General features: G+C 67.7%; 1 protein-coding gene across 1 annotated transcript; it reads left to right on the top strand.

The window, feature by feature from the left end:
- The first annotated feature begins 5,585 nt into the window (after nt 1–5,585).
- Nucleotides 5,586–15,287, top strand: EGFL7 (EGF like domain multiple 7). The gene is made up of 10 exons (XM_067040137.1): nt 5,586–5,781; nt 7,258–7,348; nt 11,213–11,334; nt 11,573–11,689; nt 12,664–12,779; nt 12,991–13,086; nt 13,220–13,312; nt 13,925–13,989; nt 14,543–14,705; nt 14,913–15,287. Exons 3-10 carry the CDS (start codon nt 11,255–11,257, stop codon nt 14,933–14,935), a joined length of 753 nt encoding a protein of 250 aa, XP_066896238.1. The 5' UTR covers nt 5,586–5,781; nt 7,258–7,348; nt 11,213–11,254; the 3' UTR covers nt 14,936–15,287.
- The last annotated feature ends 213 nt before the right edge of the window (nt 15,288–15,500 follow it).

Raw genomic sequence — 15,500 nt, 5'->3', positions numbered from 1 at the left:
TGGCAGAGTGAACCCCTCAGGGTGGGCCTGAGAGCCTGCAGGAGCCACATACACGCAGCACAGCAGCAGCAAGCTTCAGCCGTCCCTCTTGTTATTTTCTTCCCCGAAGGCCTCGGAGAGCCTGGCTCCGGCTCTCCCTGAGTGGGCAGGGAGGGGAGGGGACAGGATGGTCCAAAATGGGGGTGCTGAACCGTGGCCCACCTCCATTAGCCTGCCCTCCCCCACCCACATACACACGTCGGTTCTCTGGAACTTCCCTTTCCCTCCCGGGAGATAAAGTGTTTTTTCCCCTCCAAGTTAACGGCCGCCCCATCCGTCGGGCTTGGCAAATTGCAGCCTGATCGTGAGTGGGGCTTCCGTCCAGGGTGCCAGGCAGGGAGCGCAAGCCTCCCTCCCTCAAGCCCCGCGACAGGGGAGCTCTGAGGGGCTGGGGGCAACGTGGGTTCCAGGCAAAGCCGGACACTGGGGCCATGGGGCTGAGACCCAAAGATTAGGGCCTGGCCACAGCCCCGGGAGGGAGGGTGTCAGGGCCTGTCCTGGGCTCTCCCTGCTCAGCGAGGCTCCTGCAGGGCTCAGCCCGGACCACCACTGCCCACCTGCCAGCTTCCAGGCGGGACCCGGTGCCCAGCTCCTGGCCATTGTCAGCACCTTGACCTTGACCCCGACCTGGCCAACAGCTCTAGAGACCAACATTTCATGGAGGCTCCTGGGAGCCGGGGACACACTGCACACCCACAGCAGAAATTCTGCCAGGGGCCCCCCAAGCTTACTCCCCAGGGGTGGTCTGTCCTCTCTCCACTGCCCAGAACACTGATGCCCTGGGACATTCACTGTGCCTGCATTTCACAGAGCGCTCAGTGAAGCAGAGGCCCAGAGCTCGGCCCCCTCAGAGCTGCCCTGCTCCCCAAGTGCCCCCTGCCCTGCTCTCACCCCCACCCCGGTGTTTCCCCCACAAAATGAATCTTTCCCCAGGGAGGAAATCTGTTGTTCAAAAAATAAGATTTTCTCCATCTCCCTGTATTGAAGAAATAACGACACAGCAATGCCCCTGCAAAAATCATCAGAGTGGCTAAAATGAAAGAGCGGAGAGCAGTAAGTGCTGGCGAGGCTGTGGGGCGTCCAGTGCACTCCCGCACTGTGGGTGGGGGAGACCTGGAGAAATGTTGGGCGATGGCTGGTTTCATGCCTCTCCTGGAAGCAGCGACTCTCCCAGGAAGTGCGGTGACCAGGATGGGCCAGTGGCAGAGCCCACGGAGACCCTCTGGGAACCGAGGTCGGGGGGCGGCGAAGGACATGTTCTGGGCCTCCACCTGAGCAGCAGAAAGGTTGTGATGGCTGCGTGGGTGGTCCCCAGGGAGGGAGGACGGGGAGCAGCAAGGAGAAGAGGCCGAGGGTCCCCTGAGGGGCTCCTGCTGCCCAGGCACCACTGGGCTCCACGACCAGAGCTTCCATTTCCCGCCAGCCGGCCCTAGATGATCACCTTCCCTCGTGAGCCTCAGCTGCATCAGCCCAAGGGTAAGACGTGAGCGCTGCGCACGCCGCACGGCCACGGGCACTTCTAACAGACGTGCAAGGCAGGAGTCGGTGGGGGTTGGGGGGGAGATGAAGACCCCCAGCTGCTGGACCGACCCCATTCTCCCTGTGGGACGTCTGGCTCCCTTTGGGACCCGGCCCAGCGCTGGAGACAGCTCACTGGACCCAGGCGAAGGCGAGCTCCCTTCCAGCCCCACTGGGGACGGGTCACCAGACCAAGCGCACGCGTCCCTTGATGAAGGGTCAGCCGCATCTGGCGTGAATCTGGCTGACAGAGCCATCCTGTCCCCGAGGCCAGCGGGCCACTCCGGGGGATAAACAGGAAGCCCCATCTCTCCCCTGCTCTGTCCGCTGGTCCTTCCCTCCTGCAGCCCGACTCACACGCGGCGCCCGGCGCCCCTCAGGCCGCCTCAGATGCCCAAACTGGCCTCTGCTGGGGGCTTGGTCCATCCACTCCTGGGCCTGTGGAGGCCAAAAGCCCGGCGGTGAGGGCTCCCAGGAAGGTCCCAGGAGGACCAGGAGACCCTGGCCGCCCCCGCCGTGCCCCCGGCCTGACCAGCACGCTCCGGGAAGGTAAGGCAACACGACTCACCTGCAGTCAACCGCAGCACACCTGTAGGCAGGCGGGGAGGCAGCTCCATCTCACCTACTGACCATGGGGCAGAGGGGGAAACCGAGGCCCTCTGTGGCCAGAGGCTCCAGCCGTGCGAGCCAAAGCTGGGACCAGAACACCAGCTTCCTGACCCCACTGGGGCTCTGCCTTGGACGCCACACCCAAGGCCAGCGAGGCTCCGGGCCCGGGTCTCAGAGCCACCCAGGTCTGGACGGCCTGGACGGCCTGGAGGTCGCTGACCAACCCCACCAGGTAGCCACCTCCACGCTGGGCCTGTGGGGTGGGGGTAGCCTGCTGTGGTGCTGTGCTGGATGCTCTCGAGCAGACGCCAGGGTCGGGCGGGTTAGGGGCGGCAGGGGGGCCTCCTTGAGGATGGGGCTAGCCCTGGCCCACCCCAGGCAGACTCCCTCTCCAGCCTGGACCACAGAGTGAGCTCCACCCACCCCAGCACCCGGGAAGGGGGCCCACGGGGCAGGAAGCACCCCTGACCCCTCTGCCAGCCCCCAGGAACCTCCTGGAGTCTGAGAAGGTGCCAGCCAGCGCCAGCCCAGCCTCCTGTGCAGCCCCTCCCCATCCCGGACCTGCCGTGGGTTAGAGCAGGACCCTAGCCCATCTCCCACGTCTGTCTCTGAGGCTCTGGGACCTGAGAGTGGAGGGCACCGTGGGGGTTTTAGGCGTCAGGCCGGGCCAGGCTGGAGTGTGGAGCCAAATCCTCCTTTCCTTGCCCTGGTTCTGGTCCAGGAGGGGCTGTGGGAGGGCAGAGCTTGTCGGGAGGGGGGTCACAGAGCAGTGGGGGGTCCCAGAGCCAGTGGGCAGCAGCGGGGGAGCCAGGGGAGGAAAGAATGGGATGTGGAGGACCCGGGACTCTGCCCCCCCACCCCCCGTACCTGTATTCAAACCACCATCCTATCTCTGTGCTCCGGGCATCCTTCCAGAAAGTTCCCTAACAGTCTCATGCTTTAGAGGGAGGGGTGGCCCATTAACCGTTACACCAAGTTGGCTAATTAGCTACTCCCAACCTCAGCCCGTCCTCCAGCAGGGATAGGTCTGCCCCTGGAGTGGGGGCACACGGCGAACTGGGGGCTCACTGAGAAAAGACAGAGAAGGGACAGCTTCTGTCCTGATCCGTCCCTGCTCACCTGACGTGAGTCTCTTTCCTCCCTGGGCCTTAGTCTCTGCACCCATACACAGAAGGGGTGGGGCCCAGCCAACCCTGATGTCTGCTGTTTCTTCCACCCAGAGGCACAGAGCAGATCCTTGGGGCTAGGGTTAGGGTTAGGCTTAGGGATAGGGATAGGGTTAGGGATAGGGATAGGGATAGGGTTAGGGATAGGGATAGGGTTAGGGTTAGGGATAGGGTTAGGGTTAGGGTTAGGGATAGGGATAGGGTTAGGGATAGGCTTAGGGATAGGGATAGGGTTAGGGTTAGGGATAGGGTTAGGGTTAGGGTTAGGGTTAGGGATAGGCTTAGGGTTAGGGATAGGGTTAGGGTTAGGGATAGGGTTAGGGTTAGGGTTAGGGTTAGGGATAGGCTTAGGGTTAGGGATAGGGTTAGGGTTAGGGTTAGGGTTAGGGTTAGGGATAGGGTTAGGGTAAGGGATAGGGATAGGGTTAGGGATAGGGTTAGGGTTAGGGATAGGGATAGGGATAGGGTTAGGGATAGGCTTAGGCTTAGGGTTAGGGTTAGGGATAGGGATAGGGATAGGGTTAGGGATAGGGTTAGGGTAAGGGATAGGGATAGGGTTAGGGTTAGGGTTAGGGTTAGGCTTAGGGATAGGGATAGGGTTAGGCTTAGGCTTAGGGTTAGGGTCTAGGTGATGTGGGCAGAGGGTCACCTCCTTGGTGGGAGCAAAGCCCAACTTGGCCCCTACACTCTCGAAAGTACGCTCAGCAGGACGTGCTCAGTGTATGGTTAGGGAACCCTAACCCTTCCGGACAGATGTGCCCTCGGGTGGGAGGCCCAGGGGGCCAGAGTGGGCCACGTGGGTTGGAGGGGAAGAGATGGGGGATGAGCACCCCCAGACCTCCTTCCGCTCAAACCAGCATCGCTTGACAGCCCGGAGCCTCCTCAGCCGTCACTGCCACCTCATTGGCTGGCACCTCTCTTGGCCCCATGGGACAGATGGGGAAACTGAGGCCCAGAGAAGAGAAGGCCCTGGGCTGACCCCAGCCTCATGCCTGCAAGAGACCCTCCCATGGGGGCGGGGAAGGGAGCCGTCCCTGCTGACCACTGAGACCCGCCAGAAGGGTGGGCAGACTTCCCTCCAGCCTTTGGCGGCATTCGGGGTGGGGGGGGTGGAATTTTCCAAGCTTCGTCGGCCTCCCTCTTGGCCGGGAAATCCAGTTGGGTGGGGCCGGAGGGAGGTAGGCCTGAGCAGAGATGCTCAAGGCCAGAGAGTCGGAGAGGGTCCCACCTGTGGGTGGGCGAGTGCTGACCCCGGAGCAGGGCTCGGACCCGAGGACAATGGGCCTTGGGGGGCGCTGCTCACTCAGAGCCCTCAGCCAGGTGTGTCCTCAGTAGCTGCCCAGTTCCTTTGGGCACCCAGCCAACCAGCATCCCAGCACCAGGTGCTCGGCCTGCGGGTCCCCAGCACCCCCTAAATGAGGACACTGAGGGTCCGAGCTGGGGGCTGGACCACCGAGAGGATCTGAAGGAGTGCCCCCTTTGGCCACCTAGAGGCTCCTGTATCCCTCCCGCAATGCCCCCCTCCGCCTCTGGAAGCCAAGGGAGGAGAGGGGCCTGGGAACGCGCTTTGCCCTCCTCTGAAGAGGACTCTGGAAGTAGGACTGGGGGCTTTCGCCCATGCCCGCACAGGCCCAGGAGTAGGGGGCCCAGATCCCCGTTCCTGGAGAAGGCGGAGCCTCTGAGCTGGCATCTGCCCCGCTCCGTCACCCCCCACCACGGCCACTATAGGCCCCGGGGACTCACAGAGCCGGCTGTCCTCAGACCAGCCAGGCTCCGGCCCCATCCCCAGCTCTCTTCTGGCCGCCCCCACCCCTGGGCCCTGGCACGCGCATCCGAGGGTGCAGGTGCGCGCCCTGGGGGTCCCAGGAAGAACGGGCCCCTCTGTGGAGCCGCACTAATGTAGGCCCACCAGCTTGGTGGACCCACGGCCCTGGGAGGGCCCTGTGTGCCAGCCGTGTCCTCTGTCACACGCTGGGCCCAGCTGGGTCCCAGCATCACCAGCCAGGCTGCAGCTGGACCCAAGCACGGTCTCTGGCTGCTTCAGGATTAGACTCTGAAGTCCCCGGGGACAGCTCCCCCACCCCCGCCCCAGCCGCTGGGCCCGGCCCCTCCCTCGGCGGCCCCCCACCGCCCCTCGGCCTCCTGTTTGTTCACTGACAGATCCCCGTTATCAGCGGACAGCACACACAGGAAGTCCGGCTGGGAAGGGCCCATCCCAATCCCGATTTACACGGGGCCGGAGCATAAAAAGCCGCCCTTCCTCGCTCCGGGAGGAGCCTCCCTGCCCCGAGTCCACCGTCCCCATGGCCGAGACGGAGGCTCCAGCCGACAGGACAGGCAGGCGGCCTCGGGAGTTGCCTCAAGGTGGCCGGCGAGGGGTAGGGCCCAACCCTGGCCGGAGGGGGCAGCCGTGGTGGCCATGGCCGAGCCGGCCCCGGGGCGGCACCAGGTACGGCGGGGGTGGCCTCGGAGGGCAGGGAGGGGGAAGGGCAGGACGAGCGCCCCTCTGCGGGCTCTGTGGACCGCGGGCACCCGCGGGCTGAGCTCTGAGGGTCTGCGCTCCGCTAGCTGGGGCCGCCGCATCATCCCCCCATGGGTGCCATCCTCACCTTGGCCAAGGGTGCCCGCTGGGGGTGGCACTGTCTGGATGCCAGTCTGGCCTGCCCGACCCTGACGCTTACGCTGGGCGGCCCGGCAGCTGCTGTGACCCCTGGACGGAGAAGCCGGTGCAGCGGCCTCCCTGCCCCTCGCACGCCCTCCCGAGCCCGCTCTGCTTTCCCGGGGAAGCCCCCGGGTTGGCAGTAAGGCCACCTCAGCTGGCCCCTCTTCCCTGGGAGCCGCGCGTCCCGAGGGCCTCATCCCCCAAGGGTGGGGGAGCGCCCCGAGGGTGTCAGGGACGGGCGCCGGTGAGGGGTGGGAACCCCAGAGCCAAATCTAGAGCCAGGAGGAGCCGTGCCAGTGGGGGGCACGGAGCACAGCCCCAGGAGGAGCCCCTGTCTTCTGTTGCGCTGGCTGGGGGGCAGGCAGACAGCTTGGCACGGCGCAGTGTGGGCGCTCTCTTGGTTCCCCTTGCACCCTAGGGGAGACCCCCACCCAGAGCAGCCCAGGTCCCCGAGCGGGGGGTCCTTCCTGGACCCTGAGAGTCTTGTTGTCACGTGCACCCCAGCAGTCTGTGCGACAGACACCCGCTTTCCAGATGAGAAAGCAGGTGCTGACGGTCGGCCCAGGTCCGCCTGGCTCAGCAGGGAGCGGGGACCAGCCACACAGCCCGCCAGGCTGCTCCTTTCTGCTCAGGCCTGAGGTCAAAGGGTCAAGTGACCAGCTTTTTCAGGGACTGGATGGGGGCAGGGAACAGGGCAGGGCAGCTCTCCCTCCAGTCCCCTTGGGCCTGGCCCTTAACTCTTTACTGCCTGGGGCTGCCTGCTTGGGTTGGGGGGGGGAGAGACACCGCCACACCAGGGACCCCCCCCTCACAGTCACAGGCATCCCAGCCCCCGCCTCCCCCAGCCACCCTCAGGTCATCTTCCAGGGGCTTCCAGGGGCCCCTGGTCCAGGAAGGGGCTCCTGTCCAGCCTCCTGTGTCCCTTCCCTTCCTTTACCTCCCGTGCACCAAAGTAGGCATGATCCGGATGCCCCCCGAGCTGAAGGCCCCCCTCCGCATGAACCTGCAGGATGCCCACCCAGCACCCCGGGCTTTGCAGAGCTTTCCATCCCGGGTCTCAGGACCCCCGGGCCACAGACATACGGAGGCTGAGGGTGTGGGCAGGCCTGAGAGGCCCATTCGGCTCTCGCCATCACAGGGGTGGGGGCAAGTGCAGGTCGAGCTCCCACAGCCGCGTGGAGGCTGGCCCGGTCCCCCTCCCCAGCCCCTGGATGTCACAGTGACCAAGGCTGTGCGCTAACCCACACTGTCTCTGATCCGCAGACCCCGGCACAGGGGAGGAACGGGCGGCCCCCACCGCTCAGAAGAGCAGCTGCCACCAGTGTCCGGGGCATGAGGAAGACTGCTTCTCCAGGTGAGGGCCACAGGTGATGCCCTGGGCAGCAGCAGGGGGGCCTGGCTGGGCCTGGGCACGTTTTACACGCGTGCACACACACACACGCACTTAGGCGAACAGGGCCCGGGCTCCAGTTCCAGGGCAGAAACTGCCAAGAGGTGGCCCAGGGTGTCATGCACACCAACGGCTGTAACAACGCCGGTGCAGAAATGACAGAGCTCCTCAGGCGGGGAGGTGGTGGGTCACGGGGCACCTGGTTCCAGCTGGGCCGCCTGCTGTCTCTCAGTGGGCACTGCTGGCCACTCTACCACAGGGGCTGCTTTAGCCCATGTTGCAAATGTGGAGAGGGAGCCTGGAGATGAGAGGAGAGGTGACTGGCCCAGGACCCCCCAGTGGTGACCATGCAGTTGGGGGACTCCTTGGAGGCCTGAGGAGCGCGCAGGGGTGGACCCAACCGTCCTGAACAAAGGCGGCACGAGGTGGGAGCCTGGCAGGCCCCCTAACCTGGCACACTGGCTTGGAGGGAGGCTTGGTGTCACACCTAGGACCCAGCTGGTCTCTGCCGAGCCCCGCCCCCACCTGTGTGATCTCCGGAAGTACCGGCTATGAGCCTCGGGATCACTGACGTCCACCCCACGTGTGGCTGCAGGGCAGCGGTCAGCTTTAGCCAGCCCCTGGTGCCTAGGGAGCTGGCCACCCGGTTGCTATGGCCATCCCCGGGAGTCGGTGCTCAGCCTGGGGGAGTCGAGAGCTAGCTACCCGCGGCCAGCGCGGGCTCCCCATGCGGCCTCCGGGCACCTGGCTGCCGGCTCAGCCCTGCGTCCCCGGGAGCCAGCTGGGAGGGGCGGTAGCGCTCGGAGGCGGGTAGTGCGTCAGGAGACCCGGTTCCAGCTGACTCACTGCTCGGCCCCGGGGGCGCCGTCCGCCGCGGGGCCTCAGTTTCCCAACCTGCGCAATGGGGGCGGGCGGGGGTTCGGAGCCCACCCAGGGTGGGGGCGGGCCGGGGGCGGGCCGGGAGGGGCGGGGCCGGGAGGGGCGGGCGGGGCCGGGGCCCCTCTGCGCCGTGGCGGCAGCGGCGCGTGCGCGCCCCGGATCGGGCGGTGAGTGAGGAGGGAGCGGGGCGCCTGGCTCGGGGCGCGGGGACGGCCGCGGGCGGGGGTCTGTGCGTCGCTCGGGCTGGGGGCGGGGGCCTCGCCGCGCGCGGAGCTGGGGGGCGACGCAGGGCGACCGCGGGGAGCCCGAAGGTGAGCGGCTGGGAGCGCCGGGCTCTGCCGCGCGGGCACCCGACCCCCTGCCCGGCCCCGGATCTCGCGGCTGGGTCCGGAGAATGGGCCCAGCGGCCTTGGGAAAGGGCGCCCCCTGCTGGTGGCAGGTGACCCGGGCCGGGCCGCGCGGGGAGCCCGGGTGCGGGGTGGGGGGGGGGGGTGCCGCAGCCCCTCATCCCCCTCTCCGGGCCCTGCGGCTCCCCCAGGGCCTGCCTCAGAGCCTCGCGGGCCCCGGACCCCGCAGCCCAGGCCAGCCGAACCCCGCGGTGGCGGAGGGGGGGGCAGGTGTGACTCCACCCTCGCCCCCACTCCCCACGGAGCCGGCCGCACAGGGGGAAGGGGAGACGTGCGGTGGGCGGTGGAGAGGGCGCACCCCCAGGGAATCAGTCTCGTAATCTCACTCCGCCTCTCCGCATCCACCCCTGCCCGTCCTAACGTCCGAAACACCCCTCACGGTGGAAGGGGGGAGCCCAGGGCTATCGCCCTGCGCTGGAGTCAGGCCCCTCCCTCCGCCGAGGGGCGGAGGTCTCCCCGGGGCGGGCAGCGAGGCGGCAGCCCGGGCAGGTGGGAGGGAGGGTGGTGGCAGGGCCCGTGCAGACACCCAGAGGGGATGGGACATTATTGCTTATCATTCCGGAGGCACCACAGACCACCCTGGCCTGGCCCCCCCCGCCCCAGCAGGGCTGTAACACCAAAGGGAAATGAGATTCTGCCAGCCCAGCACAGGCTGGTCAGCGCCATCGGCTTCCTCTGGCCTAGGGGAAAAGCGTGACTTTCAGAAATCAACTCTGTTCTTTTAAAAAGCACGATTTCCTTTCTCACCAGCTTCCGATAGGTAGGGGAGGTGCTTGGGGTGGGTGTTTGTGGAGGACAGTTCATTTGCATGAGAGGCACCGCCCTCCAGGTGCCCGGTGTGGGAGAGCTCAGAGTCTGCGGAACCCCAGAGGCCCCTGCCCAGCCCTGCCAGCCCCCCGGCCCACCTCTGCCTTTCCAGGGCCCACTCCGCAGGACCACCTGTCCCCACCATTTCAATTCTTGCCTGGACCACCACCGGGCCCGCTGTCCAACATGTGCTCCCCGCAGAGTTCGTCTTCTGAGCCAACTCTGACTGGCAGGACATGTCCTTGTCCAGAAACACCTAAGAAGCACACCCCCCCGCCCCCAAACTAAGCCCAACACCTCAGCTGCCCGCCGCAGCCTCTGCCTGCTCGGCCACCCGGCCCTCCCCTCTCAGGCCCGTGACAGAGAACAGGAGGTGCAGGAAAGCCCTCGTGCAGCTGCCTTCCTGCCCAGCCCAGGGCCGCGTGGTGCCGGGAAGAGCGTGGACCGAACACCCAGCTGAATCCCCATGTGGACCAGGCGTGGTACCGCCTCCCTCTGGGTCGGCTTGGGTGGGCATCTCGGGCTCAGTAATGCTCATGGTGGTTTATGGGACTGACCATAAGCCAGAGGAGCCAGGGGAGGGGCCTCCAAGACCCCAGTGGTGTCTCTGAGGAAACTGAGTCCCAGAGTCCCAGAGAGGGAGGTGAGTGGACCCAGCCTGTGCTCCCCGCCCCCACCATACACACCAGTTCATCTCCTTCCTGTGCCCTTTCCGTCGTGGGGGGGGGCGGTGCCCTGCAGGGCCGGGCCCAGCCCACCTGGGGGCAACCTCGGATGGGGCGCCCGGAGCACGGGAGCAGAGAGCTCCCAGCTCCCCAGACCCCTGGCTGTGCCCACGGATAGCAGCCCCGCCCCCGTCCCCATCCCCTTGGCTTGTCGCAGACCATTGGTTCCCAGGTTCCCAGTTCGCCGCTGGGGCTTCCCGGGAATCCCTCTCCGGGCCTCCCTGGCTCCCATCCTCAGCGAGGGCAGGGACGGAGATCGGCTCCACTGGCGTGTGGGGTTGCTGCTCCAATCCCCCCACCATCTGGGTGCCCAGTAGGACCACTGTCTTGGGAGCCCTGGAGGCTGTCTGCACTACTGGTTTAGTCCCCGGCAGAGGAGTGACCCTCTCTTAAGTGCAGGCCCCGGCCCCACCCTGAGGAGGACCGTAGTGGCCCCTGCCGGCTGGGCACCTGCACCCCAGTGGACCCCCAAGCCACCAGGGCTGGCTCCCCGTCTGGCACGTGAGGTCACTGAAGGCCACAAGGGCCAAGGCAGCTGGGATGGGTTCCCGCCCTGCCACTAACACTCCAGTTGCAGACTGAGGTGAGGTGGGGAGTACAAGCCCTGCCCTGCAGGAAGGTCACCAAACCCAGCCAGGGGACGGAGACGTGGTCCCGGTGCCGCCTGGGCCCCCGCCTTCCCCAGTGACCTTGACCGAGCCCAGCGCTCTCCGGGTGTCTCTCTCCCCAGGCGAGGGCTTCAGCTTCTGCCCCCAGACCCCCGATGTCGCGGCCCTTCTGTGGTCCCTGGGCGGTCTCTCTGTGGCTGGTGTGGGGCCGGCCTCCTTGTCCAGGTGGGATGGGGTGGGGAGAGCTGACAGCGCCCGCGGAGGCCCTGCCGCTGCGGTGCGAGGTCGCAGCGAAGCGCGTGAGCGGGGCCGGTGTCACGAGCCAAGAGGACAGTCTCCACGAGGGGCACGGGCTTGAGGCAGGATCTGCAGGGACTTACGCGGCTGCGCTTTGCGCTCCAGGCCACCCTGAGGAGGAGGCTGCTCCCTGCGGAAACACAGGCCATGTGGGGCCCCCGGGGGCTGCTCCCGCTCTGGTTCCTGGTGCTGGCGGCGGGCGACGCCGAGCGTGCCTACCGGCCTGGGTGAGCCCCTGGGTGCTCGGGAAGTGGGGCTGTGCCGCCGGGAGCCCCGGCCCCTCCCCGGGGCAGCCCCCAAGGACGGAGGAGCCGCGGCTTCCCTGTGGCTCCTGCTGTGGCCATCCTGCCCATGGTGACACTGGGAGATCCCTTCCCCACTTTCCGGCTCCCTTGGGTTCTGGGGCTGGCAGGGTCACAGCCCTGGGGGCCCCCCACTGACTTTCTGGCCCCCATCACCCCACAGCCGCAGGGTGTGTGTCATCGGGCCTCCCAGGGGCCCCGTGTCCGAGTCCTTTGTGCAGCGTGTGTACCAGCCCTTCCTCACCACCTGCGATGGGTACCGAGCCTGCAGCACCTACCGGTGAGCGCCGCCTGCCGCCGCAGGGCCCCATCTGCCACGCGCAAGCCCTGGGGCCGGGAGGGCAGTGCGCCCCAGAAGGGAAACCGAGGCCCGGGGCGCTGAAAGGACTCTCCGAGGCCACGTCTGAGTGGGTGGCGGAGACCGACACCTGTTGTAACCTGGGCAGTCCTGACTCAGGAAGTTACCGCCGTGACCTCAAGTATCAGCTACTACAAGGGCATCTGGCGCATCCGCTCCCCACCCTCATTTTAGAGGGGTCGCCCACCCTGTCTGCTCCCCTCCACTTTGGGGGCACTCCCACCCCCACCCAACATCGCTGGCTGCTATCTCTTGCCCGCTGGGCTCCCTGAAACCTTCCTCATCCTGGCCCTGCCCTTGGGGCTCCAGCAGGCACCCCTCTCCCCATGGCAGCCCCCGACGGTTACAGATGGAGGTCCTACCGCCCCCCCAACACCTAGGATGTCCCCGCCTGTGCCAGTGTGAGGGGCGTGCATCTCTGGTTCTCCGCTGTGGGAACGTGGCTTTAAAAGATTTTATTTTCTGTGAGGTTCTTGAAGACCTCCCTGGTGGGGGATGGGAGATGGTGTGGCAAGGCCCGTCCCCTCGGGGCCTCGAATAGGAGGCTCTCCCCCCAAGTGCCACCTCTGCTCCACGCCAGGCTCAGCCAGGCTTCCTTCCAAGCCTCGGGGTCCTGCTCAACACGGCAGGTTGGGCCGGGGAGGTGGCTTGTGCCGTGAGCCTGAGGTGCCGTCCCTGGGGGACAGGACCTCTGGGAGCACAGCTGGGCGACCTTGTCCACGCTGGGGGGGCGGCTCACGTGGTTCTGGGGGGCATGGGGACGGAGCCAGCCTGGAAGGCCAGCGGCTGGGGAAGCCCTGGCCGCAGCCCAGGAGACCTGGTGGCACCACCGAGCCCCCCCCCCCCAGCCCCCGTGAGCGCCGGGCCCCTCTGAGCTGCCCCCACCCATCCCACAGGACCCTGTACAAGACTGCCTACCGCCGCAGCCCTGGGCCGGCCCCCTCCCGGCCCCGCTACGCCTGCTGCCCCGGCTGGAAGAGGGCCAGCGGGCTGCCCGGGTCCTGTGGAGCAGGTGAGGGCCCCTAGCGCCTGGGGTCAGTTCAGGTAGCACCCAGTGAGGGAGCGGTCCATCCCGCTCTCCAGACCCGGGGCCAAGCACCAGCGGCTTGTCTCTCGGAACCTGAGTGAGCAACTCCGGCACGGCACCCCTTCCCTGGCTGCCACCCCTACGGGGCCCTGGGGACCCTCCTGAGTTGGTGACAGGCCTCCCCGCCCACCCACAGCAATATGCCAGCCACCATGCCAGAACGGAGGGAGCTGTGTCCAGCCGGGCCGCTGTCACTGCCCTGCGGGATGGCGGGGCGACACCTGCCAGACAGGTGAGGCTGGTTCCACCCTCCCAGAGGGGAAGGGGCCTCCGGGCACCTCCTGTGTGTCCTGGGTAGCCCACCAATGGGTGGGTCTCGAGGGGGCTCCGGGTGGGCGCCCCTGCCTGACCGCCCTTTCCCGCAGACGCGGATGAGTGCAGGGCCAGAGGGGGCGGCTGTCCCCAGCGCTGTGTCAACACCGCGGGCAGTTACTGGTGTCAGTGCCGGCAGGGGCACAGCCCTTGCTGATGCGCCTGGGGGGTGGGCAGGGAGGGCCCGGGGTGGTGGCGGTGAGGGGCGCGCCGGAGGGTGGGTGGGTGGTGGCCTCCCACGGGGACGGCGGGGGGGGCCTCACTCAGCCCGAAGTGGAAGAAGGCGCCCACGTGTCCCCGCCCGGGCAGCCCGCAGACACAGCACCCCCCTCCGCTGGTGACGGGACATTATTACTTTTGGTACGCGCTGTGACACTTCAAACTCGTACCGTGAGTAATAATGCGCCGTTGGCAGCCCGGCCCCGACAGCGAGAGCGCGGCACGGACCTCCGCCCGGACCAACCTCAGCCCGGAGCCCCTCGACCTGACGGGGACCCCAGCGCCGAGGGGCGGGCGGGGTGAGGCTGCGTCTGCCCAGAGCCACCTTCCGGACCTGGAGGATGGCCTTGCTGGGCGGCCAGGACGCACGGTTGGGGGAGGACAGGCCACGACAGCTGGGGCGGGAACCCGGAGCCCGGGGCTGCGCCCCGCACCCGGAGCAGAGGCTGGAGGCCCCGCGTCGGGATGCGAGGCCAGCCCGCGGGGGGGTGCAGGGTGGGGAGCCCAGCCCCGCTGACTCGGCACCTGGCTCTCCCCAGGAGTGGACAGCGAGGTGAAGGAGGAAGTGCAGAGGCTTCGGTCAAGGGTGGACGTGCTGGAGCAGGTGAGGGCCTCGGCATGGGGGCAAGGGTCAGTGGGGGAGACCTGGGCGGGAGGCTTCCCGGATGCTGACAGCTTAGGGTGCCCTTGGCCCGGGCGCCGTGCTGGGCAGGGGCAGCGGACGGTGTCTGGGGTGCCAGGACAGGAGGGGGCGGGGCCCCACAGAGAGCGAGGACTCGGCCCAGCCCACCCCCGCCTCCGTCCCTGCAGGGACAGAGTGCCCCTGCGGCCTTTCCGCAGGGTCCTTGGCCCGAGACCCCTCAGCAGCCCCTGGCCACCCCTCCTAGCTCCTCCAACCAGGGGTCCCAGGCCTCAGGGACCACTGGCCAGGCTGGCCTGTGTGACGTCCGTCTGTGCCGCCCCCTGCCCCGGTCTCCTGGCACAGAAGCCCCCTCTGGTGGACGTCCAGGGCCCTGCAGCTAGAACTGAGTCTGGGGGTTGGCGGTGCCCTTGCTGGCCACCCTGTTGTCCTTAAATCCTTGTGGAACAGAGAGGGTGAGGGGCGGGCCCAGGGTCACACAGGCCCTTCCCCACCGGGCCCTCCGCCTGCCCCGCAGAAGCTGCAGCTCGTGCTGACCCCGCTTCACAGCCTGGCCTCGCGGGCCCTGGAGCACGGGCTCCCGGACCCGGGCAGCCTCCTGGCCCACTCCCTCCAGCAGCTGGACCGCATTGACTCTCTGAGCGAGCAGATCTCCTTCCTGGAGGAGCAGCTGGGTTCCTGTGAGTGCCCTGCTCCCTGCGACCTCCCCACCCACAGAACCCCCCCTCTGGTAGCCTAGGACCCCCGAGGCGGGGGCCGCCTCCTGCCCCGAGAGGCCAGAGGGTGTGGGGGGGGGCAGCCACAGGCCGAGTGGGCAGACCTGGCTGGGCCGGAGGCTGGTGAGGAGCGGAGACTGCTGACCCCAGCCCCGCCCCTCCCACCCACAGGTTCTTGCAAGAAGGAGGTGTGACAGTCCAACCCAGCCCCCCCCCCTCTGGCTACCAAGAGCCCGAGGACACCGGCCCCACCCCGCCCCGCCCCGCCCTGGGCCCTGCCCCGCCACCTCTCCGACCAGGAAGGGCCCCCCCTGCCCCGCGTGGGGAGGGGGGAGCGCGGGCCCTCCTGTGCGAATCCAGCCCCAGCCCAGCCAGCACTCTGGCCTGTGAGCAGAGCCCGGCCAGACCCCTGCGGCCCCCGGCCGGCTCTTGGGGCCTGGCGGGCCCACGGCTGAGCTAGGTATGAGGGCTTCCTGCCCAGGGCCCGGCGTCTGTGCTGCTCACCAGGCAGCCCCGATCATTGTCAGAATAAAGTGGGGCTCGAGCCGCTGTGTCCGTGGATGGATTGCGGGAACATTCTGAACCTGACGGGCTCCCCCCCGGCCGACCACCACGTGCTGGAAGGGAGGAGGCTGCCAGCGCGCCCCCTGGGCCGGGTCGTGGTGCCCCGTCTCCAAAGGGGGCTGGAGCAGGTGGCTTCGTGAAGGTGACCCTGGCCGCAGGGACAGCCCCCGCCCCACCCCACCCCCAGGACAAGCT

Source organism: Kogia breviceps, chromosome 8 (assembly GCF_026419965.1).
Source record: "Kogia breviceps isolate mKogBre1 chromosome 8, mKogBre1 haplotype 1, whole genome shotgun sequence".
Lineage (NCBI taxonomy): Eukaryota > Metazoa > Chordata > Mammalia > Artiodactyla > Physeteridae > Kogia > Kogia breviceps.
Note: the sequence above shows the minus strand (reverse complement) of the source record. Positions and strands in the feature narration are given on the sequence as shown.